The following is a 27,688-nucleotide window of genomic DNA, read 5'->3' on the forward strand; positions in this document are numbered from 1 at the left end:
AGGACGAGTTGAATTTGTAACATGTCCTTAATGAGAGATCAGCCAATCTTCTCAGAGGAGGAACTTAAATGGTACCAACGAGCAAAAGTAAAGAACATGCTAGAGGGAGATGCAAATACAAAATATTTTCATTTAGTGGAAAATTGGAAACATAGGAAAAACTCATATTTTCCATCTGGAAAAAGAGGAAGCTATAGTGTGTGGTGATGTGGAACTAAAAAAGTATATCACCAAATACTGTAAAAATCTCTTTAGTCAGCTAGACATCACTCCATTATCAATGGACGAATCGAGAAGATAAGATATTCCTCAAGTTTCAGAAAAGGAAAATGAGGGACACAAAACTTTCCCAAAACAAAAATTAAAGAGGCAATATTTGAAATAAAAAATAATACTGCCCTAGGACCCGATGGGTTCCTGCTAGACTCTTATCAAACTTTCTGGAATGTAATTAAAAGTGGCTTGATAGCTTTGTTAGAGTATTTCCATGTTCGGCACGATTATTCTTCTTTCAACATCTAGTTAAGCGAAAACAAATACAACAGTATAGGGCAATCGGACTGTTAAATGTAAGTTTCAAAATCTTTACCAAGGCAGCCACCAACAGAATTACGAAGTTCACACAAAAAATGGTTAGACCTGCACAAACAGCTTTCCTCCCTTGCTGGAATATCAAGGAGGGAGCCACAGTTCTACATGGAACAATCCATGAATTGCATAAAAAGAAATTTAATGTTTTTTTTTTTTGCAAAGTTGACTTGGTAAAGGCATATGATAAGGTGAAATGAGACTTTTTGCAATAAGCTCTTAGATTGAAAGAGTTTTCTCCAATTTGGTGCAACTGGGTACAAGGTTTTGTACAAGGAGGGAATCCTAGTATAAAAGTGAATGGTCAGCTAAGACCGTATTTCAAAACTAGAAAAGGGCTTAGACAAGGTAACTCATTATCCCTATACTATTTAATATAGTGGTGGACATGTTAGCAATCACTGTTGCGAGAGCCAAAGAGGATGATCAGATAAAAGGGATAGTGCCTCATTTCATAGCAGATGGTTTATCACTTTTGCAATATGTAGATGACACAAATATTTTTATGCACCATGATATTGAACAAACAAATATGAAGTTGCACCTTTGACTTTTGAACAATTGTCGGGTCTAAAAATAAACTTTCATAAGAGTGAGATTTTCTACTTTGGGCAAGGAAAACATTGTGAAGCTTAATACTCACAACTCTTTGGAAAGTAGGATCCTATCGCTTTCAATATCTGGGAATACCTATGCGTTTTAGAAAATTAAATAATAAAGACTAGAAGATTACTGAAGACAGAATTGAGAAAAGACTTTGTAGTTGGAAGAGTAAGTTTCTATCAGTCTGTGGCTTGCTTGTGCTAATCAATTCAGTGGTCCAGTTTTCCTATATATGACCGTGGCGCTTAAGAGGGACTTAAAACTCTAACTCTAAACTATGGCCTCTTTTTCTACCCTTAGCAAAACATATGCAAAAGATAAACTATATAAATGTGCAACTACGGTTTTGCTAGTATGTTGCTATCTCTACCGCAAAAAGAGTTATGCAACCTAGGTTCCAAACCTATCAACTAGCCTATCACTAAGCTAGGAAAGTAAAGCACACACCAAGATTGCAATGTAAATACGGAAGCTAAAGAGTAAGGTAGAGATATGCAAACTCCCATCGATGACTCTGATATTTTTACCGAGGTATCGAGAAGTGCGCAAGCTTCCCCCTAGTCCTCGTTGGAGCCCCTCGCAATGAATCCTTCGCAAGGGCCAAGCTCCCGGTCGGGTAACTCTGTGGATAGCCCCGGGCCTTCCCCACACGCAAGTGGGTCTCCGGTGTGCCTTCCGGCAAGCCTCTCCCTGACTGCTCACCGCCGTCTTCACTATCAAGCTTCCGGCCGAACCGCTGTGGGCCTTGTTCCCTTCGCTATATGGTGGCGACCACACCACAAACGCGGTTGATTTGATCTCGCAAGACTACAAGCCCCTCCGATGTACAACAATGGTGCGCGCAAGCACCGAGTGATAAGAGGTGTGCAAACCTCACTAAACACTAGGTCTAAACCTAGAGCAAGCACCTAAGCGGTGGTCTAATCAACCTAAGCACTTTGCAAAGCACCTACGCTAATCACCTAATGAATCACTAAGCACTAAAATGGTGTATCAACACCCTTGGTATGTTTCCTCATCTCCACTACTCTCAAATGGTCGGTTGAGGGGTCTATTTATAAGCCCCACTGAGAAAGTAGCCGTTGGGGGCGAAACCCAGCTTTCTACTACTGACTGGATGCTGCTTTCGTCCTGACCGGACGCGTCCGGTCGTCTCGACCGTTGGAGCGCGCGCGTTGATCGGACTCTGCGATGAGTCCGGTCACTGTTGACCGGACGCGTCCGGTCGCGCTGGCGCCGCTCTGGAACCTCTCTGCACTCGATCAGACACTGCAGTTCATGCGTTCGGTCGTCTAGTGCCGTTGCGTCCGGTCACGCTGAAAACATTGCTGTGATGATGAACAGTGCCATCGGTGCGTCCGGTCATGCGTCTTCTTCAGCGTTCGGTCGCCTGCTGACGCTTGCCGCAGTCTTGGACTGCCGATCGGACGCGTCCGGTCACCTCTGCCGAGCTCGTTTCTTCGCGATCTTGCATCCGGCTTGGTTTCCATCTTCGTTCTTGGACTATGCTTGATATCTTGGGCCTTCTCTTGTGCTCCTAGGGTCTTGCTTAAGGTGTTGATCATCGGATCATCATGTCGCATTTGTCCAAGTCACGCCTTGCACCCAATTGAACTACAAAACAAACACTTGCAAATCCATTAGTCCATTTTGGTTGTGTTGGTCATCAAACACCACAATCCAAAGTAAATGGACCTAGAGTCAATTTTCCTTACATATGTTCTCTTTCTTCGAGGTACCTCATGGGGCTTTCAAGAAAATAAAATATTATGGATCAAGATTTTTCTAGGAAATCATGAGCACAAGAAAAAATATAGACTTGTAAAATGGGGTTTAGGATACCAACCTAGGGAATAGGAGGGTTGGAAATTCAAAATTCATATTTACACAATAAGTCCCTCCTCAACAAATGGTTATACAAACTTTGTAATGTAGATGAAATGTGGCAAAAATTATTATGAAATTAGTACATAAATAATAAAGCACTTTCCCAAGTTAAAAGGAAAGCTAGGGATTCTCATTTTTGGATGGATTTTATGGCAGTTAAGGATCAATTTTTGGATTTAGTGAGGTTCAACTTAATGCACGATTCTCAAATCTGGTTCTGGCAGGATACCTAGTTAGTGAACCAACCTTTAAGCTACAAATTCCTGAACTAGTTCAACATAGTTCGCAAAAAACATGCTACAGTAGACGAAGTATTCAACACAGTTCCCCTTAATCTCTTTTAGGAGGGCACTGATTGGGAATAAATTGCTAGAATGGAATAATCTAATTATAACTATTACCAATGTAAACTTACAAGCAAGGAAGGATACCATCGTATTGGACCTTATGTAAAAGTCGTAGTTATATAGTTAGGTCGATATACAAATTCTTAACTACTAATGACATCATGATAACACAAGAAATTTGACGAGTAAATCTGCCCCTTAATGTTAAGATATTTTTTTTATTGCTAAAAGAGGTGTAATACTATAACTAAGACGACCAGGTAAAAAAAATTGACGAGGATGAAAACATTGCTGCTTCTGTAGTAATTACGAGGGTATTCAACACAGTCACCTTGACTGGCGAAGGCATGTCCACAGTCACCGTGTACGACTCCGGTTCGAGGTGAGTCTCTCGTATGCATTTGTAGAGACGACCATAAACAATACTACAGCCATGATTTTTAGGGGCGGCTGAAAGACCATTTCTAGCAACTGTTTTACCAATCGTCCCTACCGAATCGTTGCTAAAAATGGCCGATTTATAGGGGCAGCTAGCGAACTGCCCCTACAAAGATTCGTAGGGGCGGCTAGTTTGCAGAAATTCTTGAATCCAAGCCAGAAAGGAGCAAATCACAGGTCGCGGCAGGCGGGATTCAAACCTGCAACCTCTCTCTCGCGCGTACGTTCCTCTACCACTGCACCTCACACTCGCTTATGTCTATAATAGATTTTCTTTCCCCACATATTGTCCAAAACCGAGTTTAAATTAATTGCTTGAGCCCCTAAACGAATTCAAATGAAAATGTTCTCAACTATAAAGTTGTTTAACTTTTCAAGATCTGTAACTTTTATTTTGGTAGTTCCTTTGTTTTAGGTCGTTTACAAAATTTGAATTTTAAATTTGAGAAATTCAAACGTAGTTTTCCTTGACAAGATGATTTTAAATCAAAAATTTGTCAACTATAAAGTTGTATAACTTTTCGAGATCTACAAGTTTCATTTGGTTGTTTCTCCATCCGAGGTCGTTTGAAAAATTTAAATTTTAAATTTGAGAAATTCAAACGTAGTTTTCCTTGACAAAATGATCTCAAAGGACAAAGTTGTCAACTACAAACTTTTATAACTTTTCAAGATCTACAACTTAAATTTTGGTTGTTTCTACATCCGAGGTCGTTTGAAAAATTCAAATTTTAAATTTAAGAAATTCAAACGTAGTTTTTCTTGACAAGATGATCTCAAATGAAAAAGTTGTTAACTACAAACTTCTATAATTTTTTTAGATCTACAACTTTCATTTTGGTCATCTTTTCATGTGACTTTGTTTGAACAATTCAAAATTTGAATTTTTAAAAAATGACTACTTCAAACAATATTTTGATCCAGTAAAAAATTTCAGCTAAAAAAGCCATCAACAAAAAAGTTGTAGAACTCATCAATATCAACAAATTTTATTTAGACCATTTGTTCATCCGACAAAGTGATAGTACACATTGTTCACAAATTTACATGTCTCTTATAGTTTATGAAACTATATTACTGATATGTAAATTTGTCAATAATTTTATCATCACTTGCTCGGATGAAGAAATGACCAAAATAAAAGTTATAGATCTTGATGAGTTCCACAACTTTGTTGTTAATGACTTTTTCATTTGAAATCATTTACTCCTTCAAAATATTAATTCAAGTTGCCATTTTTTCGAATTTAAATTTTGAATTGATAAAACAAAGTCACATAAAAAAATGACTAAAATAATAGCCGTAACAACATAATAAATTGATAGAGCATGATTTTAGAAAATTTTAGGAAAAAATAATCAAATTTGAAGTTATTATGAGGGAGAAAAACTACTTACAAGTTTTAGCCAGAGATTAAAAAGAAAAATCATTTAAAAATAGAATTTCCAACAATCTTTTGAAACAGTAAATGATTTCAAATGAAAAAGTTGCAAACTACAAAGTTCTATAACTTTTCGAGATCTACAACTTTTATTTCGGTTATTTCTCCATCCGAGGTCATACGAACAAATTCAAATTTTATTACTTAATTTTTACTATTTAGCGTCTATATATAGGGGCGGCTCTATATTTGTAGGGGCGGCATAAATGAGGCCATTTGTAGGGCGCGGCTAATAACACCAGCCGCTCCTACAACTCGTTTGACAACTATTTATAAGGGCAACTCAATATAGAGCCGTCCGTATAAAAAAAGGAGGCGTTGCTACAAATTAGTTTTTTTATAGTGAAATAAACCGTTTCTGATATAAAATAGGGACGTCTTTATAATTCATTTTTTATTCCGGTGGTTACCGGTGATGGGAGGCTGTGGGATGGTTCGCTCCTGCAACCTCTCTCCGCTTCTGAGCCCTCCGATCCTCGGCTCCCCGCTTCTGCAAAACGCACCGTCGCTGAGCCGCGACCTACACAGGCGCCTAGGCTGTTGTCAGTTTCGCAGCACGTGCGCGAGTGCGCCACTAACACGCAGGCCGCGTGCCGGCCCGTCGAGGTAAGATTCAATCGCCACTCTTTCAACTTCTTTGCATTGTAGAAAAATCATGTCTCTATTTGATTGCTAACATTATCAAGTCATTCATAATATAGTGAGATCAGGAATTCATCGGATTGTATATAAAAATTTTATAATGGTATAAAATCCGAGATCCGCCACTGATGGCTTCATCGGATCAAGAAACCCAGGGGCGGAGCTCTCGGATGGAGATGGATCCCGTCGCCGACACCGCCGATGAGTCCGTAGTCACAGCCTCAGGGGACGACCGCAGCCCTCTTGCGGTTCTTGCAGGCGAGGCGCTCGACAAAAAGCGGCAGAGGACGACAGGCATCGACGACGCGGCGGCGTCGCTGTGGGTGTTCATTCTGGCGGACATACTAGGCGTCGTGCTCCGCTTCCTGCTCTCCCTCGCTGATCGCGCCTCCGTGCGGTCCGTGTGTCGGCACTGGCGTGACGCCACGCACGGGCACAGCCTGCCGCCGCCGCTACCACTGCTCGTGCTCCCCAGGTTCAGATTCTTCAGCTTTTCCACCCATGGGGCAATTGTCGCCATGCGCCGCGCGTGGATGCCTGAGGAGGTGGCCACCGGCCATGTCGGTTGTGTGGGATCTTCCAAAGGGTGGCTTCTCATGGCGAGGCCCTGCGAAGATTCCGCCGGCCGCGAGCGCTTCCTGGTGAATGCGTTCTCCCACGAGGTGGTGTGTGTACCCCGCCTGCGTGCTCCCTACTGCACCACCTCCGGTGAGCTCCCCTGGACTGCCAACGATGACCCCGACCCCATGTATTCAAGGTCACTCGACCATGTCGTGCTATCTGCTCCGCCTGGCTCGGCGACCAAGTGCATAGTGGCAGGCTTCTCGTACCGTAGGGGTGTGCCCGGGCTCTCAGACTGGCGTGGCTTGCCTGGGATTACGCTGTGGCAGCCTGGGATGAAGACATGGTACGTCTACCAATCTCGCTGGGTTGACTGGTTGAGTGACCTTGTGTTCCACCAGGGGAAACTGTACATGCTCCACAGGTCCTGGTATGCCGACCAATCGCCATGGCTCTTCGCTTTTACGCTCGGGGAAGATGAACATGGGGTCGATGTCTCAACCTTGAGGGTCCAATGACTATGCCACCGTTCCCCCGGCCTGCCCCTCTGCACTGGGGAGCAAGGTGCAACTTTGTTCAATGGCGTGGCGGCCTGGTGGTGATCATAAGATACGTCGAACCTTACATATCGTTGTTCCAAACCGAGAAGGTTGATGTGTTTGCATTGGACCTAAGCATAAACCCTTGTGGAGTCACTGAGATCCGCAGCTTCGATGGCGATTGTATCTTTGTCGATCGATGCTGCTGCACTTCCTTTCCTGCCGGCTCATATGAGGGTGTCCAAGGTGACTGTATCTGCTTTATCAAAAAGTATGAGAAGGGCGACGAGCCTAGTTATGTGACAACTGTGTACAACATGAGAGATGGTACAGTGAAGCCCTTCCTGGCTGAGTTATTGTCGGGTAACCCAGCAGAGGACAATCTCGCGTACCCAGTGTGGATGTTTCCTCCCGAATGAACTGCAGATTCAGTCTGGTATCTTACCTGGTGCTGTCACTTGTTTAAATTTGCAGGATTCTCAGTTAATTACAATATGTCTCTTATATTTTAGAACCATTTTCAGGCACTTGTGTTTCTTTGAGTTGCTGTCGATATATAAGATTGGATTCTTGCATAAATTCTGTCATGGACTTTCTGTATGCAATAATTGAAGTCTTTGCATCTGTGATCCTGGGGTTTGGGGTTGATGAAGTAGTACCAACTGAAGTAGAGTGGGTTGCAAACCCTGTTTCTCTGAACCTGGAATATGTTGATGTTGTTTTACTGGACCAATGTGAGTTGTGGGGCTCTGCTATTGTCAGTGGCATGTGGCTCTTTGAAAGTCTGGTGAATGTAATTTGCTCTAAAAATAATCAAATAAAGTATCGTAAGTAAATTGCCACAGTTTTTTTTTCTAAAAAAAGCATAAGCGTGACACCATGATCTTCTGTGAATTAGCAGTAACAATAATAATCAGATAAAAGGCCATAAGTCAATTTTGTTCTTTATGAATTCAATTGGAGGCATCATCTCATTTGGTTCTTCTGGTTGAGTACTGTAGTTTATATCATGGGATTACTTTTCCTATTTGCTGAATAATGCTTCTATCGAGTTCCAGAAATTAAGCTAAAAAGCAAACGCGCAGGATCTGGAGTTTCAGCCCGCACACCCCACCCGCCCGCACCTCTCTCTCTCTCTCTCTCTCTCTCTCTCTCTCTCTCTCCCCCCCCCCCCCCCCCCCCCCCGGTGAGCACGTCACCGGCAACCTCCTCCCCGCGCCAGCCATGGCGGATGCGGTGGTGGCGGCGGTGGATCCGCGCTAGGTAGGCCTCCTCCTTCTCTCTCCTCTCTCCTCCTCCTCTTGATCTTTGAGCTAGGGTTTCGGCGAGCTCTCCCTATCATCTTCCCCAACTCGTGCGGGTATAGAAGGGGCCGCCCGGAGGGAAAAAGGCTGGCCATGGTGGCGGCGGCGGCAGGGGGGGAGGGGGGGGGAGGAGATGAAGGTGGCATCGCGGGCAAGGTACACGGCGGCGGAGCTCAGGCGAAATGGGGCGTGCTAGTGTCTGACCAGGTTGCGTCTAGCACCTTACCGACCACCAAAAATTGATGGCGCGAATTATTATATGTGGGCCCAAAACTGCATGTTGGGCCAAAAATTGGTGCGGTTGAGGGAAACACAGAATATCAAGCATGCAAGTGAAATGATTTTGCTGATCATCCATGTGCAAAGTGTTTGGAAGTTAAAAAAAAGTTGTAACTTCTAAACCGAGTTTTAAAATTAAATTCCAATTGCGCCGTTATGTTTCTTACAGTAAATTCTTCAAAACAAGATCTCACTTGGGTATATTTAGAAAAAATATCAAATAACATTTTTCTCATAAAGATAGAATACTTTTTATTGAGCAGATATAATGTTCTAGTTCTTAAGACAAATGTTCTAAAACAAAAATGATATATTGCAGGAACATAACAAAATATATTATATAAAAAAACAAATTTTCTTTTATTGAATCTCACTCAAAGACAATCTAGAACATCTCACTTATAAAATATGAACAGAACAAAATACATTATAGAACATCACATGTATACTACCGAACATCAAATATATACCCCAAGAACATGATAAAATACATCATGTTTACCACGTGAATATTACAAAATATATCATAGACCATCACATGTATAATACATGAACGCTATAAAATATATAATAAACAATCACGTGTATACTAATGAACATCACAAATGCATCATAAATAAAACATCACATTATAATACGTGAACATCATTAAATATAACCGAGAACATCACAACTATACTACTAAACATCGCATGTATGCTACATGAACATCAAATATAGGAAATAAAAAATAAAAATAAAGTATTAAACTAAATAATTATAATAAAATAGCAAAGAAGAAAAATACAACAAAAACATGGATCACAAATGCTAAATATACAAAAAATGAATAACTTAAATAAGGAAAGGAAAAAAATTAAAGAAAATGACATGTATAATGCGCTAACATAACAAGTAACATATGAATAAAAAACTTATAAAAAACTAAAACATGAAAATGATTTTACCATAAAAACTAGAGTAAATGAAAAATACAAAATAAAACAAATAAAAATCTATAAAACAAAAAAGAGAAAGCAAAAGTAAATAGAAGAAAAGAAAGAAAAACAAAAATGAAATAAAGAAACATAATTAACTAGAGTAAAATATTAATAAAATAAAAATGAAAGTTAAGTAAAATCAAAAGACGAATAAAATACCATAGAAAAGAAAAAAGGAAAAGAAACAAGAACGAGCATGGAACATATAAATAAAATCTAGAAATATAAAAAAGTAAAGATTAGAAAATATAAAGAATAATAAAAACCCACAGGAAAAAAGAAAAAAAGGAACATATAGTAATAAGAAAGTAAGAAATGTGACACATTTATGTACCTGGGCTCATCATATTGTTCGTCCATACCATGCAGGGCGGAACCGTGCTGCGCGAATGGTGGGCCATGGGCCATTCTTGTGCGCGACGGTTGATGATGGAAGGTGCAGGCGGCCAGGCGTGGGATGTTCGTGGTCGACACGTGACTCGGGGCCGACTGGTCGGACCCTATATATGGGCATGCAGCCCATGGCACGACGGCCCAGCATGAAGCCCGCATTTTTTGCCCGGCATGAGCACGGCCCGGCCCGGTAGCGAGCAGGCCCGGGCTGGCACGGCCCGGTACACAGGGCCATGCCTAGGCCGCACCCTAGGCACGTGGGCTGGCCCTGCATGGCCCGCAATTTGGTGAGAGGCCCGATGGTGGCCCGGTGACCAACCTGGCCTGCTAAGAGCCCACCACCCTTTTGCTAAAAAAAAGCCCACCAGGCTACCAACTCCTTCCCCCTAACCCTAATTCCTTTACCAAATCCACCGTGCCTCTCCTAGCGCCGCACGCCCGCACCTGCGAGCCGAGCGTCGCAGCGATGCGCTCCCGACCCCTCTCACTCGACGATGCCGCACTCGGCTCCTGCCCACTCCTGGTCGCACCGCACTCCTCCCCACTCTCATCGCACCGCGCAGGCCTATCGCCGGCAGTCGCCCTCCTCCTCTACACCCCCCGCACAGCGCCTAGCTTCGAGCACGCCAGCGGCCGACCTCGAGTAGCGCGACCACCTCCATGCCCCTACACCGACGGCTGGTCTCATCCTCCACTCCCCATCGCGAGACGACCGGCTTCGACCTTCGAGCTCAGCAGCGGTCGGCCACTCAGCCTCAAGCGGCAGCGACCGCCGCCTCCATGCCCCAGCGCGGCCTCCCCTTCCCTCCCTCTTGCTCCCTCTCTCTCTCGGCATTTGTGGGCCTTGGGCTGGCCCGGCCCGTTGGCCGTGGCGTGCTTTTCAGGCTAGCCTGGCACAAAAATCAGCCCAACAGGCCGTGCTTGGGCCATCGGCCAAGCACGAAGCCCATGGCGGCACGGCCTGGTGGCACGATGGGCCCTGCCGTGCCGTGCCTTGCCTGGTCGGGCCATGCCTGGCACGGGCCCGTACCGTGCCGTGCCGGGCTGACCCGTTGCCCATCTATATCGGACCCCATGATTCTCGGGGCGAAACCCTTGCTCGCCAGAGTCGGGGAAGAAGAGCTGTTGTGTGTGTGTGTGTGTGTGTTTTGAGACTAAAAAACTATTGTGTGAGGAGGTGAGGACGCGGAAATTACAGATCCTGCACACGTCCCACTTAAATTTGGCGAGACCTGCACGGATGGCCAATGACGCCTAGGTCTAAGAACGACTCAATTTCCGTATTTCTTTTGGGTCGGTTTTTAGTGATGTATTTGGACTCTACCACACCATAGACTTTCCACCTTATAAATATAAAAGGGACACAACTGATTGAGCGATCCAGTCGACAATTTTTATCTTTTTGACTTTAGTTTTTATTCTCCCTTTGTCCTAGTCTCCTCTAACCCTAACCTACTGTTCTACAAGCTTCCCGACGGAGGTTTCAGGTGTTCAAGACGGCCTTGCAGACCCTAGAGCAACCCTAAGTGAGTCTCCCTGATTGGTCCTTCCCACATATGTTGTTCAAGTTTTTTTAACAAAGGGCAGATCTGTCAAAACTAAATGAATTTCCAAGTGAACGGTATTTTTGGAATTGTAACAGTTTGGGTGACACTAAGAAGTTTAAGTTTATGTCATATTTAACTATCCAAAAAAGCCTAGATTTTATTGTCTTATTAGAAACAAGCAAGAGCGAATGCTCAGAAACTTTTCTTAAAAATCTTTGTGCTGGGAAACTTTTCTTAAAAGTGTTTTGTGGCATTATAAAACCTGCCCAAGGACGATCTGATGGTATGATTCTAGGCATTAGCCTACAAACTTTTGACATCGGTGAGATAGAAGAAGGGAGTTCTTTATAAAATTCAAGATTTGCAATAGAGACAGCATCCAAATGCGTATTAGTTTCTTGTTACGGTGCCGCACAACAATAATTAATGCTCTTATGGGAGTTGTCTCTCTTATGTGCGAAAGAAACCTTACCTGTTGTTATAGGTGGTGATTTTAATATCATAAGAGAACCATCTAAGAAAAATAACTCAGGATACAACGACAGATGGCCTTTTGTTTTTAATGCAATTATCAATGGCTTCAACCTTACGGAATTGGATCTATTAGGTAGACAGTTTACTTGGGCAAATAACCTACAAATCCCAACTTTTGAGAAGCTAGATATAATTTTAGTCAGTACTGAATGGGAATTGCAATTCCCCAAAACTACTATACAAGCTTTAACTATAGAGATTAAAGAGGCGGTAAATCAAATAAAAAATAATGCTGCCTCAAGACCCGATGGGTTCCTGCCAGTGTTTTATCAAACTTTCTGGAATGTAACTAAAAGAGACTTGATGGCTTTGTTTGAGGATTTCCATAGGGACACCTTACCTCTATATTCGGCATAGTTATTCTTCTCCCAAAATATAGTGAAGCGAAACACAACATATAGGCCAATCTGTCTGTTAAATGTAAGTTTTTAAATCTTCACCAATAACGTACCCCAATATAATTATGAAGGTCGCGTAAAAAGTAGTTAGACTACACAAATGGCATTCCTCCCTGGCAAGAATATCATGGTGCGAGCCATAGTTCTATGTGAAACATCCCACAAATTGCATAAAAAGAAACTTAATAGGGTTTTATTTAAAATTGACTTCGAAAAGAAGTATGGTAAGGTAAAATGGGACTTTTTGCAAGAAAGGGGTTCTCCAATTTGGTGCAACTGGATACAAGGTTTGGTACAAGGAGGGAATGTTGGTATAAAAGTGAAAGATCAACTAGGACTGTATTTCCAGGAAAGGGCTCAGACAAAGGTGATCAATTGTCCCCATACTATTTAGTATAGTGGAGGACATGTGAGTGATCATTATTGTGAGAGGCAAAGAGGATGATCAGATAAAAGGGATTGTGCCTCGTCTCATATAGAATATGGTTTATCAATTTTGTAATATGCAAATGGCACAATAATTTTTATGGGCCATGATATTGAACAAACAAAAGGTATATATGAAGTTGCACCTTTGTACTTTTGTACAATTATTGAATCTAAAAATAATTTTTTTAAGAGTGAGGTTTTCTACTTTGAGCAAGCAAAAGAATGTGAAGCTCAATATTCACAACTCTTTGGTTGTAAAGTAGGATCCTATCCGTTTCAATATCTAGGAACACCTATGAATTTTAGAAAATTAAATAATTAAGACTAGAGGATTATTGAAGAAAGAATTGAGAAAAGACTTTATTGTTGGAAGAGTAAGTTTCTATCAGTCGGTGCTCAGTGGCAAGCTTGTGCTATTCAATTCCATGTTGTCCAGCTTACCAATATATCTGTTCTCTTTTTCGAGGTACCTTGAGGGGTTCTCAAGAAAATAGAATATTATAGATCAAGATTTTTCTGGTAAAATGATTAGCACTAGAAAAAATATAGACCTATAAAATGGGGCTTAGCGTGCCAACCTACGGAACAAGGAGGGTTAGGAATTCAAAATCTAGTTTTATAGAATAAGTGCCTCCTCAATAAATCGTTATACAAACTTTGTAATGAAGATGAAATATGGTAGGAATTATAATGAAATAAGAACATTAAAGATAAAAGCACTTTCCCAAGTTAAGAGGAAAGCTAGGGGTTCTCACTTTTGGATGGGCTTACTGGCGTGAAGGATTAGTTTTTGGATTTGGTGAGGTTCAACTTAATGGACAGTCCTCACATCAGGTTCGGGAAGATACCTGGTTAGGGAACCAACCCTTAAGCCGCAAATTCCTGAACTTGATCAACATAGTTCACAAAAAACATGCAACAATAGCCGAAGTATTCAGCACGTACAGTTCCCCTTAATGTCTCTTTTAGCAGGCCGCTGATTGGAAATACATTGCTGGCATGGAATAATGTGATTGCAACTATTATGGATGTAAATTTACAATCAGGGAATGATACTATCATATGGACCTTTAAGTAAAAGTGGTAGTCTTATAGTTAGGTCGGTGTACATATGACTAATACATAATACTTTTTCGAGGTGGTCATTTTGGGTTAATGGAGGAGGGCAAAGCGTCTGCCTCTATGAAAGGTCTGCATTAATGCAGACCTACAAAGGCGGACGCTTTGCCCACCTAAGTTAATCCGTTAACCGAGCCGGTCATCTTAAGGTGCCCAACTTTTTTAACGCCCATTAACGGAGGTGGCTACCCTAAGCAGCCCACCTCTGTTAATAGATATTTTCGCAGGCGGTCAAAATGCCCACCTACGTTACTAGTTCAAAAAACAAAAAAAGAAAACCTGTCGAGAGACCATCCACGAGGCCCACTGAGCCCATCGATGCACCGTCGCCGCTGCTCACCGGATCCAAGCCACGGCCGCTGGATCTGGGCGCTCCTTGCCAGATCCGAGCCACGACCACCAGTTCGGAGACCCGCCACCGCCGTGCCGTTGTCAGAAGAGCCGCCCACTGCTGGATTTGCTCGCACCCAGGAGAAGTGTTGCTGGGGCCATGCCCTCATGAGCCACCACTGGGGTCGGGCCCCCGCTCGCTGTCTCCTTAGATCTGGTCGGGTCGCGCACGCTACATCGCCGCCAAGTCCCGAGTGCCGCGCCGCTGGTGGGTGCCTGATCTGCGTGAGGCCCTACCGGAGGTGGAGGTGGACAGAGAACGATGGAGGTGGAGTTGGAGGGAGCGCGGTGGAGGTGGAGGGGGCGCGGTGGAATTGGATGAAGCGCGCTGGAGGTGGAGTTGGTGTACGAGAGAGAGAGAGAGCGAGATATTTCTCCATTCGGCTGGCTCATCGGGTGGATAGGAATGGGTAAGGCCCACGCGTTACGACACTGTGCGGCCATGGTTCAAACGAGTGGCGCAGACTCAAGGACGCGCTGACGTCACGTAGGGCCCATGTGTCATTCTCAGTGAAGAAGCACAAACGCTTGGCCGGTGGAGATGACTCCATGTGGCCTCTGATCCAGCCGTCCAAAAAGAGGTCCACGTCAGCGATCTAGGGCATCGGCTGATCCACATCCCCATGCAGGTGCCGAGGCGGTGCGATCTTCCAGGGGCAACGGGATGCGGGTGCGGGTGCGGGTGCGGGTGCGGTTCCTGTGGCCCGGTGTAAGGCGGCTTGGGTTGTGGCCATTGGGAACATGCCTCGTGGCGGTAGTTTTGCAAAACCGGGAGCGGTGCTGGTTGTTTTCCGCCGAGAGCAAGGAACGAGGCGGGAATAGGTAGAGCCCGCCACTGCAACTCCTCAGCCTGTTCGGGAGGCCGTAAACGATTGTGGATTATTTACTGCTGGCTGGTTTGGTGTGAGAGAAAAACACTGTTCCGGCTGGAAATTTACGATCGTTTACGACCAAGCGAACAGGCAGGTCAGCATCAGCACGGAAATCATTCCCATCGCGCACGCAGGTCGTAGGTGAAAATGGGTGTTGTAGTCAAGGCGGGACTGGGCCTGATTTTGGAGGCAAATGTCTTATAAATGTCTGCATCCATAAATGATTTACCGAGACGGATATTTTAGACCACCTCCGTAAATCCATTTTTGGAGTTGGACATTTTTTGACCGCCGGCGTAAGTAAAACGACCGCCTCCATAAATAAAACGACCGCCTCCGTTAATTGTCAGGTATTTTAGGAGATGGTTGGATTTTGTGACCGCCTGTGTTAATGGTTGCCAGTGCCTCACAAAATCAATTTTGTAGTAGTGGATACTTAATTACTAATGACACCGCGGTAACACACAAGTTAAAGTTAAGATATTTCTTTGATTCTAAAAAAAGGTCGTCATACTAACTAAAGACAACCTAGCTAAAAGAAATTGTCAAGGATGCAAATATTATTGCTGCTTCTGTAGTAATTATGAGAGTATTCAACACCTATTTTTTTAGCGTAAATATGCTAAATTTCTCTGGCATGCGTTGCCATACGGTGTTTGGTATTCCCCCACTGCGTACTACGGCAAACCTTTTTGGGAATCGGTATAAGCAGTGTAGAAAAAATTCAAACGTCTTATTACTAGCAGGGGTGGTTGCTTCCTGTTGGCTCTTATGGCTCATTAGAAATGATACTGTTTTTTACAAGTACAGTACCAAAATTTTTTTGCAGGTCTTATTCAGGAACAAATTGGCTCCGATGTTGAGGTCAGTTGCACTGAAGTGAAGAAAAAATAATATATCTACAAGACCTGTCAGACCATAGAGACATCGTTTGGCCTTTTTTTCTCCTCTTATGGATGGTCCGTTACGTCTAGGATTATGGACTGATTTTCTATTATTTTTGTGAGTCTCCTCTAAATGTGGTGTGAGAACTTATTTTTAATAATGTGGTCTGGTTTCTTACTTATGAATGAGAATGAACCTAGATGTTTATTCCATTATCTAAAAATGAATACGTGCCGTGCAATGTGTGCATGCAGTGTGGCCTTTGTACCCGTACCCGGTGAAGCGCGCATGCTGGCCCTGCTGCTTGGCCCCACAAGCAGTTACTGGGAGCTGCTAGCCGTTGGCGTAAAACTACGCAAGCTCGAAAGACAAGCAGGCTCGGCCCAGATAGCACCAACTCCTAGCCCCGGGCGCGCACGCCTGGGCCTGGCCCGAGTGCTGGTGGTGCCGCCAGTGGGCTTCACGTGCAGGGAGCAGCAGGTTTTGGGCTTTTGGCGAAGGAAAAGAGTCCTTTAGGTTCGCTCAACTTCTGTGATCTAGTCTCATCTACAAAATCAGTTTTTTGATCTCTCTTAATTTTCATCAAAACCGCAGGTGGAAAAAAAATATTTTAAAAATTTAGGAAGGGTCGAAAACCCGGTTCATCTTATGAGGAGGAAAATCGAACGGTCACAAAAGTTGAGGAGGTCAAAAGGCTTTTTCTTGGTACACATTTATTTGAATTCATCGGGTTCTTCCCATATCTGATACACATTTGAATTGGGTGTCGTAACTCTCAAATAGCTCAATAGTTCCACAGACGTCCTTTTTTTTGCATAATTTTCATAAAATATTTGCAGTCCATGGTAATATGAACGCTAGAACAAAACAAACATTGATTCAAGAGAACCGTCAAGACAAGATGCCAATTGCAAACTTCAGAGGGGCATGGACAGAAAGAACTAGACGCTGCATCTTATTGGATCAGCAGGAACCATGGCTGTGTCAGGCACTCATGTTTCACCAAGAAAGAAGCAAGTAATCCAGATTCACAGTTCACGGCTATTTAAACACATTTTGACTGGTTACCATTTACAGTACGAACTAATATCACTCTCCAAGATACACCACGCCACTAACAATAGCAGAATACTTCATCATGCTTGATCTGTATCCACTATCAAGTGAAAGGAAACCAGCAGCTTAAGACCAGTACAACAGGAAAAAAGACACGGGATAAATACCATCAGAAGAGCCAATTAAATACTTGCATTTCGAGCATTTGAGGCACATACATAAGCATTGATTGCAGAGATCGAGTTCTTCCTCTGATCTCAGTTCTCCTGCAACTGGGCAATCCCTCACCATACAGGCAGGAAACCGGGAACAAGATACAGATTTCTCCTACAAATGGGGTTGCAATACAGAATGCATCACAGTACACATTATCTCTGACAGCAAACTGCAGCACCCACCAGCCACCACCCAGTACATCAGACGTGCCTGACGGAGATTACTCCGGAGGAAACAACCACACCGGGAAACCAAGGCTCTGCACTGGTGCACAAATGCGGTGAGGCAATGGCTCAACAATGAGCCTTGTCTTGCCATCTCTCATGTTGTACACAAATGCATCATGAGGGTTGTAATGATCAGGAACAAAGTAGATAAGGTCGCCTTCAACTCCACGGTACTGACCAGCAGGAAAGGACTTGCAGCCGTCTGAACCAACAAAGATGCAGTCGCCACCAAAACTGTGGATCTCAGTGAGGCTAATTGGTTTCGTGCTGAAGTCCATCGCAAACACTTCAACCTTAAGAACTCTGTGCCTGACTTGGTAACCACCATAGTATCTGATGATCAACAACAGTCTTCCGCGCCACTCCACCATGTTGCAGCTCAATACATGATTGGACCCAAGAGGGGTAGGGAGGAGCTTCTCCAGCAGACAATCCTTCATACGAGAGAACTTGACCCCATGCCCATCCTCTGCGATTTCAAAGACGAAGAGGGATGGCGAGAACCTCCAGAGCATGTACAGTCTCCCCTGATAGAAGGCCATATCGATATGCCCAGCAATCAAAGAATGCTGCCAAACACGCCATGCCTTCATCCCAGGTCTCCAGAGCGCCAGTTCAGGCTTGGACCTGCAGAACGCGAAAGCAGCCACAATGCACTTGGGCCCCGTCTCAGGTGAACCAGATAGCGCCACTTTGCGCAGTGAGCAGGCCCAATGGCTGTGATCGGAATCGCCCAGGCGCGGTAGATGGAGCACCACGTGGGAGAAGACATTCACCAAGAAGCACTCGCCGCCGGCCTGCCTGGCGCCCACGAGCCACGCATCAGAGGATCCCACGCAGTCGGCATGGTCGGCATCCACCTCCGACGGCATCCAAGCGCGCCGCGCCGTCGCCGTCAGCACGCCCCCGGGGGTCATGCCGGCGAACCTGAACCTGGGCATCACCAGCACGGGCAGGGGCGGGGCCACGCCGCGGCCGCGGGAGGCGGCGCGCCAGTTGCGGCACACGGACCGCACCCTGGCGCGGTCGGCGAGGCAGGGGAGGAAGCGGAGCACGACGCCCAGGGCGTCAGCCTGGAGGCCCGCCCACGGCGACGAGTCGCGCTCGGCGTCAAATCTTCGCCTCTTCTCTTGGGGCATTTCGTCGAGCGCCTCGCCTGCACGAGCCAGCCAGCCAACCACCTGAGTTTGTGACGGCCCCGCAGGAACTAAAATCAACGGCCACGAGGTACTCAGTACGGGAGCGGAGGAACTCACCGGCGGTGTCCGCGCCCGAATCCATCTCCGCCGGGAACCAGCGCCGTGGGGTCTCGTTATCTGACGAATCCGAACACCGCAGCAAGTTGAGCCAGAGAAGAACCTGCAAGAATCAAGCAGGTTATGACTTCATGCTCGGTGAGTGATAAAGTAGCTCAAGAATTCGGGGCCTGCAACTGATTGAATCGGCGAGACGGCGACCTCGTTTTGCAGCAGGGACAGGGGCAGGATTGTTCGGAGACTGAGATCGTCTTGTTCTTCTGACCCCAAAAGGGCAAAATGGATTCTGATTGTGTAATGCTCACAAAGGTACAGCTTGGTGAGCTACTGTTACTGCCGGATAAGGCAAGAGGTTTACTTTGTCCAAATAAAACTTATTTGAGCGCTCAGCATATTTTCTATTACAAAAATCACCACATATGGTTCCTATTCCTAATAAAAAAAAGAATCACCACAAATTCAGAAAAGGAAAAAAAGATAGGGGATCTAGGGTTTGGCAGTGGAGATTTACCTGATTAGATGAACCTGAGGGGATGGCTGACGCATTGATTGGACCGCTTAGGCACGATGTTGCGGAGTTGAGGCACTCCGACCATTGTGTTGGAGAATGGTCAGTTGGCGATGTAGGTTGAAGGAGGAGATGTCTCGCTGCGAGGGCAGTGGTTGAGTCACTTGGCCAATAAGGGTGGTGATGGAGTCGGAAGGGGATGGCTGGAGTTGACGAAGAACTCACGGGTGAAGAATGCGGGAGGTCTTCTTTGGGGTGGAAGAGAAGCCTAAGGAGCTAACAAACTATGGGTGTGAGCGATGGAGGTGTAGGCGGGATTGATTGGGAGAAGATAGGAGAAACGATGGATGGGGGTTAATTATACATACTTGGGGTGAGCGGTGGAAGCGTAGTTAGATCTGCGTGGTAGTAGATATAAGAAAAGTGTGAGTAGGATTAATTATATTATTATGGGTGAGCGGTGAGAGCATTGTCGGATTCATGTAGGAGAAGAAAAGACAAAACGGTGGGTGTAGCTTTATTAGAATTTGGTGAGCAGTGCCAATGCACTTAGACATAAGTAAGAGAAGAAACAAGAAAGGGTGACTAGGGATCGTAAACTATGGGCGAGTTGTGGGGCCCAGTTTGGGCTCGGTTATGAAAAGAAACAAGAAAAAGATGAGTAGGGATTAATTGGGCGTGAGTGGACGTCAGTTGGGTTTGGTGGGACAAGAATGAGAAAAGGGTGAGCGGGATTAATTCGGTTGTGGGTGAGCTGTGGCGACGCAATCTGGATTGAGTGGGATAAGGAATGAGAAAGGGTGTGTGGGCATTAACTAGATTGAAGATGAGCAGTGGGGCACCGTTGTTCTTGAGTAGAAGAAAAAAACAAGAAAGGATTGGTGGGAATTTATTAGGATGTGGTGACGATGGTAGTGTATTTAGGTTGAAGTGGGGAAGAAACAAGAAATGATGAGCTAGATCAATTAAATTGTGGGTAAGTGGTGGAAGCGTTAGACGGAAATTGAGAAAGGTTGAGTAAAGATTAATTACGATGTGGGTGAGAGGCGACAACACATTTGGGCAGGTGAGAAAAGAAACAAGAAATGGTGAGCAAGGCTAATTATGTTTGACGTGAGTGGTGGCTTCGCATTTAGCATGGAGTGGGTAAAGAAACAAGTAAGGGTAAAGAAACAAGTAAGTTGGAGGACCAAAGAGTCACAAACACTCTGTTTAGCTTACTTGAGTCATGAAGTCTCAAGTACTCACTAGTGAATACTCATTCTCCACATCGGAATGGTGGGTTCCAAACTGTGAACACCAATATGAGACTCCCAACAAAAAGTCCTCCATCGGGAAGCTTATCCTAGCCCTCTACCAGGCCGTCTATATCCAATAGCAAACACCAAGAGTAACAAACAACAACAACATGACAAAAACTAAGACAAGAACATCGCATGCACACAACGCACACTCTCCCAATTGGTGATCTTAACTTGGATGGCTCTCACACACTTCACAAAAGCCCCTCTATATGTGTCTCATAGCTATGATGAAAGAGAAGCTCCAAATGAGCTAGGGAAGGCAAGCCACATATATAGGGTGTGAAGCCCCTGCTAGCTATTGGAGAAAAGCCTATATGGGAACAAGTCATCCATCAAGATCGATTTCCACAACCACATCATGCTTGAAGTAGAGGAATCTCACCTCAAATCCTTTGTGCACCCTTTACAGTTATCTTACACTTCATAAAATCACCATAGATGACATGGAGCTTCACCTAGGCACCATATTTACAATGCACCTTGGTAGATTAAATCTAAAGGTCCTTAGAGCATCTCCAACATGGCCCTAAACAAGGCCCCTACTCTACCTTTTGGGGCTAGAGCAAAAAAACTTAATCTCGGCACCGACTTGAGCCACTACTTTATGGAGCCCCCAAAACCTCCTCACTCGGCCCTAGGGATGGATATCAAGCCAGCTCGGCTCATTATGGCTCGGCTTGTTATAGCTCAGCTCATTATAGCTCGGCTTGTTATACAAACGAGACAGAAGGCTAGCTTGGCTCGGCTCATTAGCGAGCTCGAGCTAGCTCGTTTGGCTCGCGAGCCAAAAGACAAAAACACAGTACATAGAGATTATAATAACAAGTCAGCAACAAACACAAAACATGCATACTTAAAATGAAATAAACAAAGTGCGTACGAATTTTACAATGGTGTCCCTGGTTCTCTTCTCCCTTGTAGCCTATTACATATATGTAGACAACACATCTCTAGCACCTCGTCCTTATCCTCCATGAATACTCATCGTAGCTCGAGATGGGAAGGAGAGAAGGAGATGTCGGCAAGTTGTGCGTGGTCTTGTGGAAACCGGAGATGGAGAGGAGAGGAATCTAAACTGGAGGGGGTAGAGGACTCATCTTACGGTGAGGTGAGACGACAACGGTGAGGTGATCCCTAGCCATGAATCCCCGATTCACGCGTGCGCATGCATGAGAGAGAGAGAGAGGCAGATGGCAGCGGCTTGTGAGGGGAAAGAACTACGACCATTATCGCAATGTCGTGTGAATGTAATTGCCGTGGGGGTGGGCTAGTGGTGTCGTGGGGGTGTATTGGTCTAGGGTTTTAGTGTTTTATCATGTTGGGCCATGGATTAAGGGATATATGGACTGATTAAAGTTGCTGGGATGTTACTTAGCTTGGCTCATTTTGGCTCACGAGTGGCTCAGTCTATTTGAACATAGATCCCTACCGTCGTGCCCCCATAGCTTAGTCGATTGGAATGACGATGTTTATAGACAAATGACGAGTGAGTCCCATATTCCAATGGCTACTGGAATGGAGTTGAGGGTCTGATTTGAAGGTTCCTATTGGAGTATATGCAAAAAAACAAACCCTAAAAAATAAGAGGAGCCCTCAAATCAAAAGTTGGGGCCTTGATTTAAGGGCTCCTGCTAGAGCTGCATTTGTTATAGCAAGTGTTGAACACCACCTGCTATATAGATCACTTACTATATATGGGATTGGTAAGCCTAGTATTATGCTTGGCCATGTAACACCATGGGTTAGGTGCGATTTGGTATGTATAGTAGCTAGAAAGCTAGTATCATGGTACATCTCAATTTTGTTTATCGGGTGACTTTGCCTAGGATGAGAGATGTTGAGGTGATGAGTTACCTCTTATAGAACCGCGGGTTGTATGGGCAATGCCCCATCCCTTGGTCGGTAAAATTTGTACCCCTCTATAAAATTTGGCTTGTCTTGATCATTTCGAAATGTTGTGCTCTTAGTTATCAGCACATTCATGGCTTCTAGCTTTGGAGTAATTGTTGAGATGAAAGTACTTGTGGAAGATCCAGCTCCACCTTATTCTAATGTTCATGCTTCTGCTATTCCACTTGCTATGCCTAGATGTAGATGTTAGATAATGTTTCTTTATGCACAAATGCTTTTATGTAAAACTTTATACCTTGCTAAGTCCTGTGGAATACAGTTATGTACTCATAGTGCTACACTTAAGTTTTGTAGGTGAGGTGGTCTTGCCCTATGGTTTTCTACACATGAGAGTCATATGTAGCTCATGGATGTTGGATGGTCCATGAGTTGTATCTCTAAAACTATTGTATAATTACACTTCTATTGTAGCACTCGAGTTTGTGAACTTAATGATGATAGCAACTGATGTTATAACTTAACTACCTTTCATGATTAAGTAAAACTTTTCTGTGAGCTATGTATTCCTTCTCTAGCAATGGATCCTAGTTTTGTGTGTAGTGGATAGCACGGATGATGCAAATCTAGGAACATTAGATTATTAGTCACGTTAAACCAAGCAATTAATCAAAGGGTGACAATTTGGTTTAACATGACTATGAAGGGTTCTCGTAGGACTCATAAGCAGCTTCGAAGCCAAAATCTATCACCAATGAGGACCTTCCCTTCCTCAAGGGTTTCTTGATCCAACGAGCACATCCAACGTACTCTCAAGCAAAGCATGCCGTGGAACTAAGAGTGTGTTTGGTTGAGTTATGGCTTCTGGAAAACCTACTCACTACCAAAATGGTGGAATTCTCCTAGTGTTTTTAAGTAGTATTAAAATACTATCACTAGTCATAGCACTAGGGAATCCCACTAGGAGACATTTAGTACGGAAAGTTTATACTAAATATTGAATGCTAAAACACTCGGAGAAGTCCACCTCACTAGGAGAATTAGAAAATTCTAGTTGTGACTATAGGCTGTGAAGAAGCTATTGTGGGTTGTGATAAACCTAAATTTATTTGGTTAAAAACTATGGATTTTAGAAAAAATGTTATTAGAGGCCCCACATGTCATTCATGACCCCCACATGTCAATCTCTTCTCTCTCCAATGTCTTATCTAGTGTGGTCTCATCCATCATCTCTTCAGGATGAGGCTACCACCACCGCCTCATCCCCCATGCTACACGCTAGGTCATAGCTCAGCCAGTGGTCCACGCACTAGCACTGTGGTTGCATCGCCATCTAGAGCTGGACCGCCAGGGTGCTCCTCGGCGTTGGTGCCACGCATTGGTGACCAAGTCACTGCAGCCCAAGGATGCTGCGGTGGTGGTGGAGGATGTCGAGGACAACAACATGTGCTTGGCTAGGAGGGAGCTCTGGCCGCTAGTGTGCAACATCGAGGGAGGGGCCGGCCGGCCAGGAGGAGGGTTCTGACCGTCGATATTATTGGAGCTGATGGAAGAGGAGGGTCCATGGCCGTCGGTCTTAGAGCTGAGGGAGCACCACCATCGTCCTTGAGGGAGCGCGAGGGAGCACCACTGATGGCCCTTGTTTCTCACACGGATGGAGGAGGGATCATAAAAAACGAACCGGTATGCATCATAACCAGTGGTCGATGGGTAGTTTTCACAAAAATTGCCATGCCACAACCACCGGAAGCAGGTCCCTGGGTGCTGTGAAATTTGTACTAGGGAAAAGCTACTTTCTTTGTAGAACTTGGGAGAAAGCAGGTCCCTTTGGTTGTATTTTGGCTTTTTAGAAGCAAAATCATATCCAAAAACCCCACCAATGGCACTCTAAATCTCGTTATTATTGCTTAAGAATCAAAGAGGGTAATGCTTCTAACTCGATCCATGACTGTGTTTACTTACAACTAGTGAGCTGCAAAAGATTGATATGGTGACTTCTAGCTGTGACGAGGTTCACTAGGACTGCTATGTTTGTTCTTGAAAAGGGCATTGTCGTAGGGTCAAAACCGCGACAAGCATTGTTGTTCGTGGTAGTGTTAGAGTGTGTGTCTCTGGTGGCTCAGGTGTACTCAAGAACATAAGAATCATAGAGGGGACACAATGGTTTATCCTGGTTCAGACCGATCGATGCCCTATGTCCAGCAGCTGATGATCCTTATACTCAAGAGCATCCAAAATCTGGTGGGGTTATAATAGAGTGTAAGGGAGAAATAGAGAGATTTGGTAGGGGATCGCTAGGTGCTAATCCTAGGTTCACCTCGCCACCGGTGGAGCCTTCCCCCTCGTCGGAGAGGAGGAAGACAATGGGTGCGGTGGAGGAGCTCTCGGTGCCCCTCTCTAGGTTGACCTACTCTTGGTGCAGAGCTCAAGTGGAACGATGAGGACTCGAATGATCTGACTCAGATCGTCCTCCCCCTCTTAGGATCTGACCTTCCCCTTATATATATATATATCGAGGTAGGTTGGGTACATGGTGGTTTGGGGGAGTTGTGCCTATGGTCTTCATATTCTAGAGTCTAGGAGGGTCTTGCAACGGCGTCATGTGGACCATGACGATGTCGTGGAGCCAAAGAAGCTCTAGGCATCATCCGACTGCTCTATTCTAAAACGCTGAGTGTTAGGCTATGTCGACTTGGACCGGTCTCCACTAGGTGCGCCTTTTGTAGGCTTCTTTATGGTGAAGGAGGCCGGCTTGAGGGTGTGACGCGCGGGCCCAGAAGCCCCGGAGCCCCTTAAGCCAGTGGAGGAGTTTCTGTTCTTGTGTCACGCCCTATGCGTGATCCTATCAGAGGAGCGGTTAATAGAGCCACGCCCGCGGGGTAGCATCGGGGAGCCCTCCAAGCCTAGGTGGCTCGGGGGTGTACCTTCTCGTGCCTGGTCCTTGGCCGGCGTCGAAGGCCAGGAGGGAGCCAAGGATCGGTTTCAGGCTTTCATTGATCAGGAGCCTGAGGCTTGGGCGAGCACCGAGCAGAGGCAGTAGGCGTGCTCAAGCTTGGCCTAGTTCCTTTGCCTAAGGGTATGCGTGAGCGTACCCTAGGGGTATAGCCCTCGAGCCCTCAGGCGATCCTGGAAGGGCCTGTTGGGTGTGTCTCGGTTGAAAACCCTTGATCCCGAGGCTTAACATACCCCTATACTAGGATCTCGTCAAGAGCCCCGAGCCCTTTGTGGCCTCACTTGGCCAGATTTGTGATGACGACGAAGGGCTGAATTCAATCTTCTGGTGACCGAGCTTGCCATGGTGGGTTTTACTTCAGCTGACAATAGTGCGATGCCCTTCGTAGGGCTTCTCGTAAGTGTGATGGGGGCGCTCGGCTATTGGGGTTGAGCGACAGTGATGCTAACCCCTTTCTTGATCTGTGTTGTGTAAGTCTGAGGCCCGAGCGAGGGTCCGACAAACTCGAATGGGAGTTGCTGGCCTTGGACCCAAAGGCACCCTCCTTTCCAATCTAGGCCAATATGGGTCGGGTGATCGAGAGTGTCTGGGCTCTGACTCGGGCCACCTGATCACCCGGTGCACCACGCCGGTCTAGGGGCTTCGGTAGTAGGCCCTGATCCTCTCAGGCCGACCTTAGCAATCATAGGTTGGGGAGCGAGGAGTGCACCAAGCTCAGACAAGGCCCTCAATGGGCCCACCGTTTAGCGGCTCCTGACCCAACTTCGGGGAGTTGGTTGGTTTTGGGGCGTGCCGCCCGGGCACCCATCGATCAGGGGGCCGGGTTTCTCCATCTAGGGAGTTGGCATAGCCCTCGAGGCCATCGTGGGGCCTCCTTGCTAGCAGGTGAGGTGATTTCTGAATGCACCCCTCCCTCTGACCTCCTATCGATGGGGAACCCTACGGGCCCCCCATAGACCGTACTACATGGAGGTGGGCTTTGGTAACAAGGCCCACAGCCCAATCGCCAAGAAAAACACGGAGCAAAGCAACATGCAAGACCAAAACTCCAACTCGAACTATACAAGGAAAGGCGCCCGAAGCATAGCTTAGGACCCTGACCTTGTATCCAAGTAGGAGATAAACAACGCCTCTCAGCACCTAGACTATAAAGGGCTGGTGAGGGTACCCCTTGTAAATGAGAGACATACCCAATACTAAAAGCAATACGACGCAAACAGGCTAACGCCAAAACTGGACGTAAGGTTATTACTCGACCAAGTCGAGGGCCTGAACCAGTATAAATCGTGGGTCCCTTTGCGTAATCGCCGAGTTCCGGTATTCGCCGAAGCCCGAACAACTGTCCCGGGTACCCCCGTGGCAGGCTATCGGTGGTAAAACATCGACAGCTGGCGCGCTAGGTAGGGGCTTTCGACGAATTTTTTCTCGAGAGTTCGGCGGACCTCAACCTCAAGATGACCTTTTTGGCGGGAACAACCTTCGTCTTCAGATCCTGGATCTACGAGGCTGACGGCGACGGCGGGCTTTGTACCCATCTCTGAGAAGAAAAAGAATTCGATGATGAAGTTAAGTACGAATTCGCCGAGAAGATGACGAAACTCTCAACTTCGGATCCAACGCAGAATGAGGAAGAAAGCGGATACGAAACTAACTCTGAGAAAGAGATACAACCCGATTCCAAGACAATCTCCACAGCACAAGAGCCAAGCCTAATTGGACTCGGAGACACAACAATGATCATGAAGGAATACAACTCGCACAACTCAAAGAAGAACTTGAGAACTTACGGACTGCGCAACGCGGCATCAATCTATCAACACTTTACCCAAGACAAGATGAACTCAGCAAGAAGAATACTCCTAGAGGGAGCACAAGAAGGGATGATCATGACAGTTACCCCACAAGATTGTGTGGTGCATTGGCCAGGTTCTTTCACCTCAAGCGAAGCCCAGACTGGCACGCACGTTGAAGAACTACCTTATCAAGAGGGAAAAGAACTCGGATCCAGCTCAGAAGCTACAAACAGCTCAACCAAATGAAGGATGAAATACTGTACAAGAAAAGCTCGGAAGAGGTACACTGTATACATGGCGGAGCAGTTAGAACGACCTTTGGAACCACCATAGATACCAGATATAAAATCT

The 27,688-nt window shown here is 45.4% G+C and overlaps 2 protein-coding genes across 2 annotated transcripts; one reads left to right on the forward strand and one right to left on the reverse strand.

The window, feature by feature from the left end:
* Positions 1-5,803: 5,803 nt before the first annotated feature.
* LOC136485306 (uncharacterized) lies at positions 5,804-7,163 on the forward strand. Its single transcript, XM_066482217.1, has 2 exons — positions 5,804-5,910; positions 6,102-7,163. Exon 2 carries the CDS (start codon positions 6,117-6,119, stop codon positions 7,023-7,025), a length of 909 nt encoding a protein of 302 aa, XP_066338314.1. The 5' UTR covers positions 5,804-5,910; positions 6,102-6,116; the 3' UTR covers positions 7,026-7,163.
* Positions 7,164-17,226: 10,063 nt separating this feature from the next.
* On the reverse strand, positions 17,227-19,208 carry LOC136485307 (uncharacterized). Its single transcript, XM_066482218.1, has 3 exons — positions 19,133-19,208; positions 18,932-19,034; positions 17,227-18,831 (listed from the first exon to the last, which is right to left on the reverse strand). The coding sequence occupies exons 2-3, from the start codon at positions 18,954-18,956 to the stop codon at positions 17,669-17,671; spliced, it is 1,188 nt and encodes a 395-aa protein (XP_066338315.1). The 5' UTR covers positions 18,957-19,034; positions 19,133-19,208; the 3' UTR covers positions 17,227-17,668.
* Positions 19,209-27,688: the final 8,480 nt, after the last annotated feature.

Source organism: Miscanthus floridulus, chromosome 10 (genome assembly GCF_019320115.1).
Source record: "Miscanthus floridulus cultivar M001 chromosome 10, ASM1932011v1, whole genome shotgun sequence".
Lineage (NCBI taxonomy): Eukaryota > Viridiplantae > Streptophyta > Magnoliopsida > Poales > Poaceae > Miscanthus > Miscanthus floridulus.

Coding starts and splice junctions, on each gene's coding strand:
- LOC136485306 (XM_066482217.1), top strand. CDS start 6,117: ATGGAGATGGATCCCGTCGCCGACACCGCCGATGAGTCCGTAGTCACA.
- LOC136485307 (XM_066482218.1), bottom strand. CDS start 18,956: ATGGATTCGGGCGCGGACACCGCCG. Junction 18,832..18,931: donor TTCGGGCGCGGACACCGCCG/GTGAGTTCCTCC, acceptor TGGCTCGTGCAG/GCGAGGCGCTCGACGAAATG.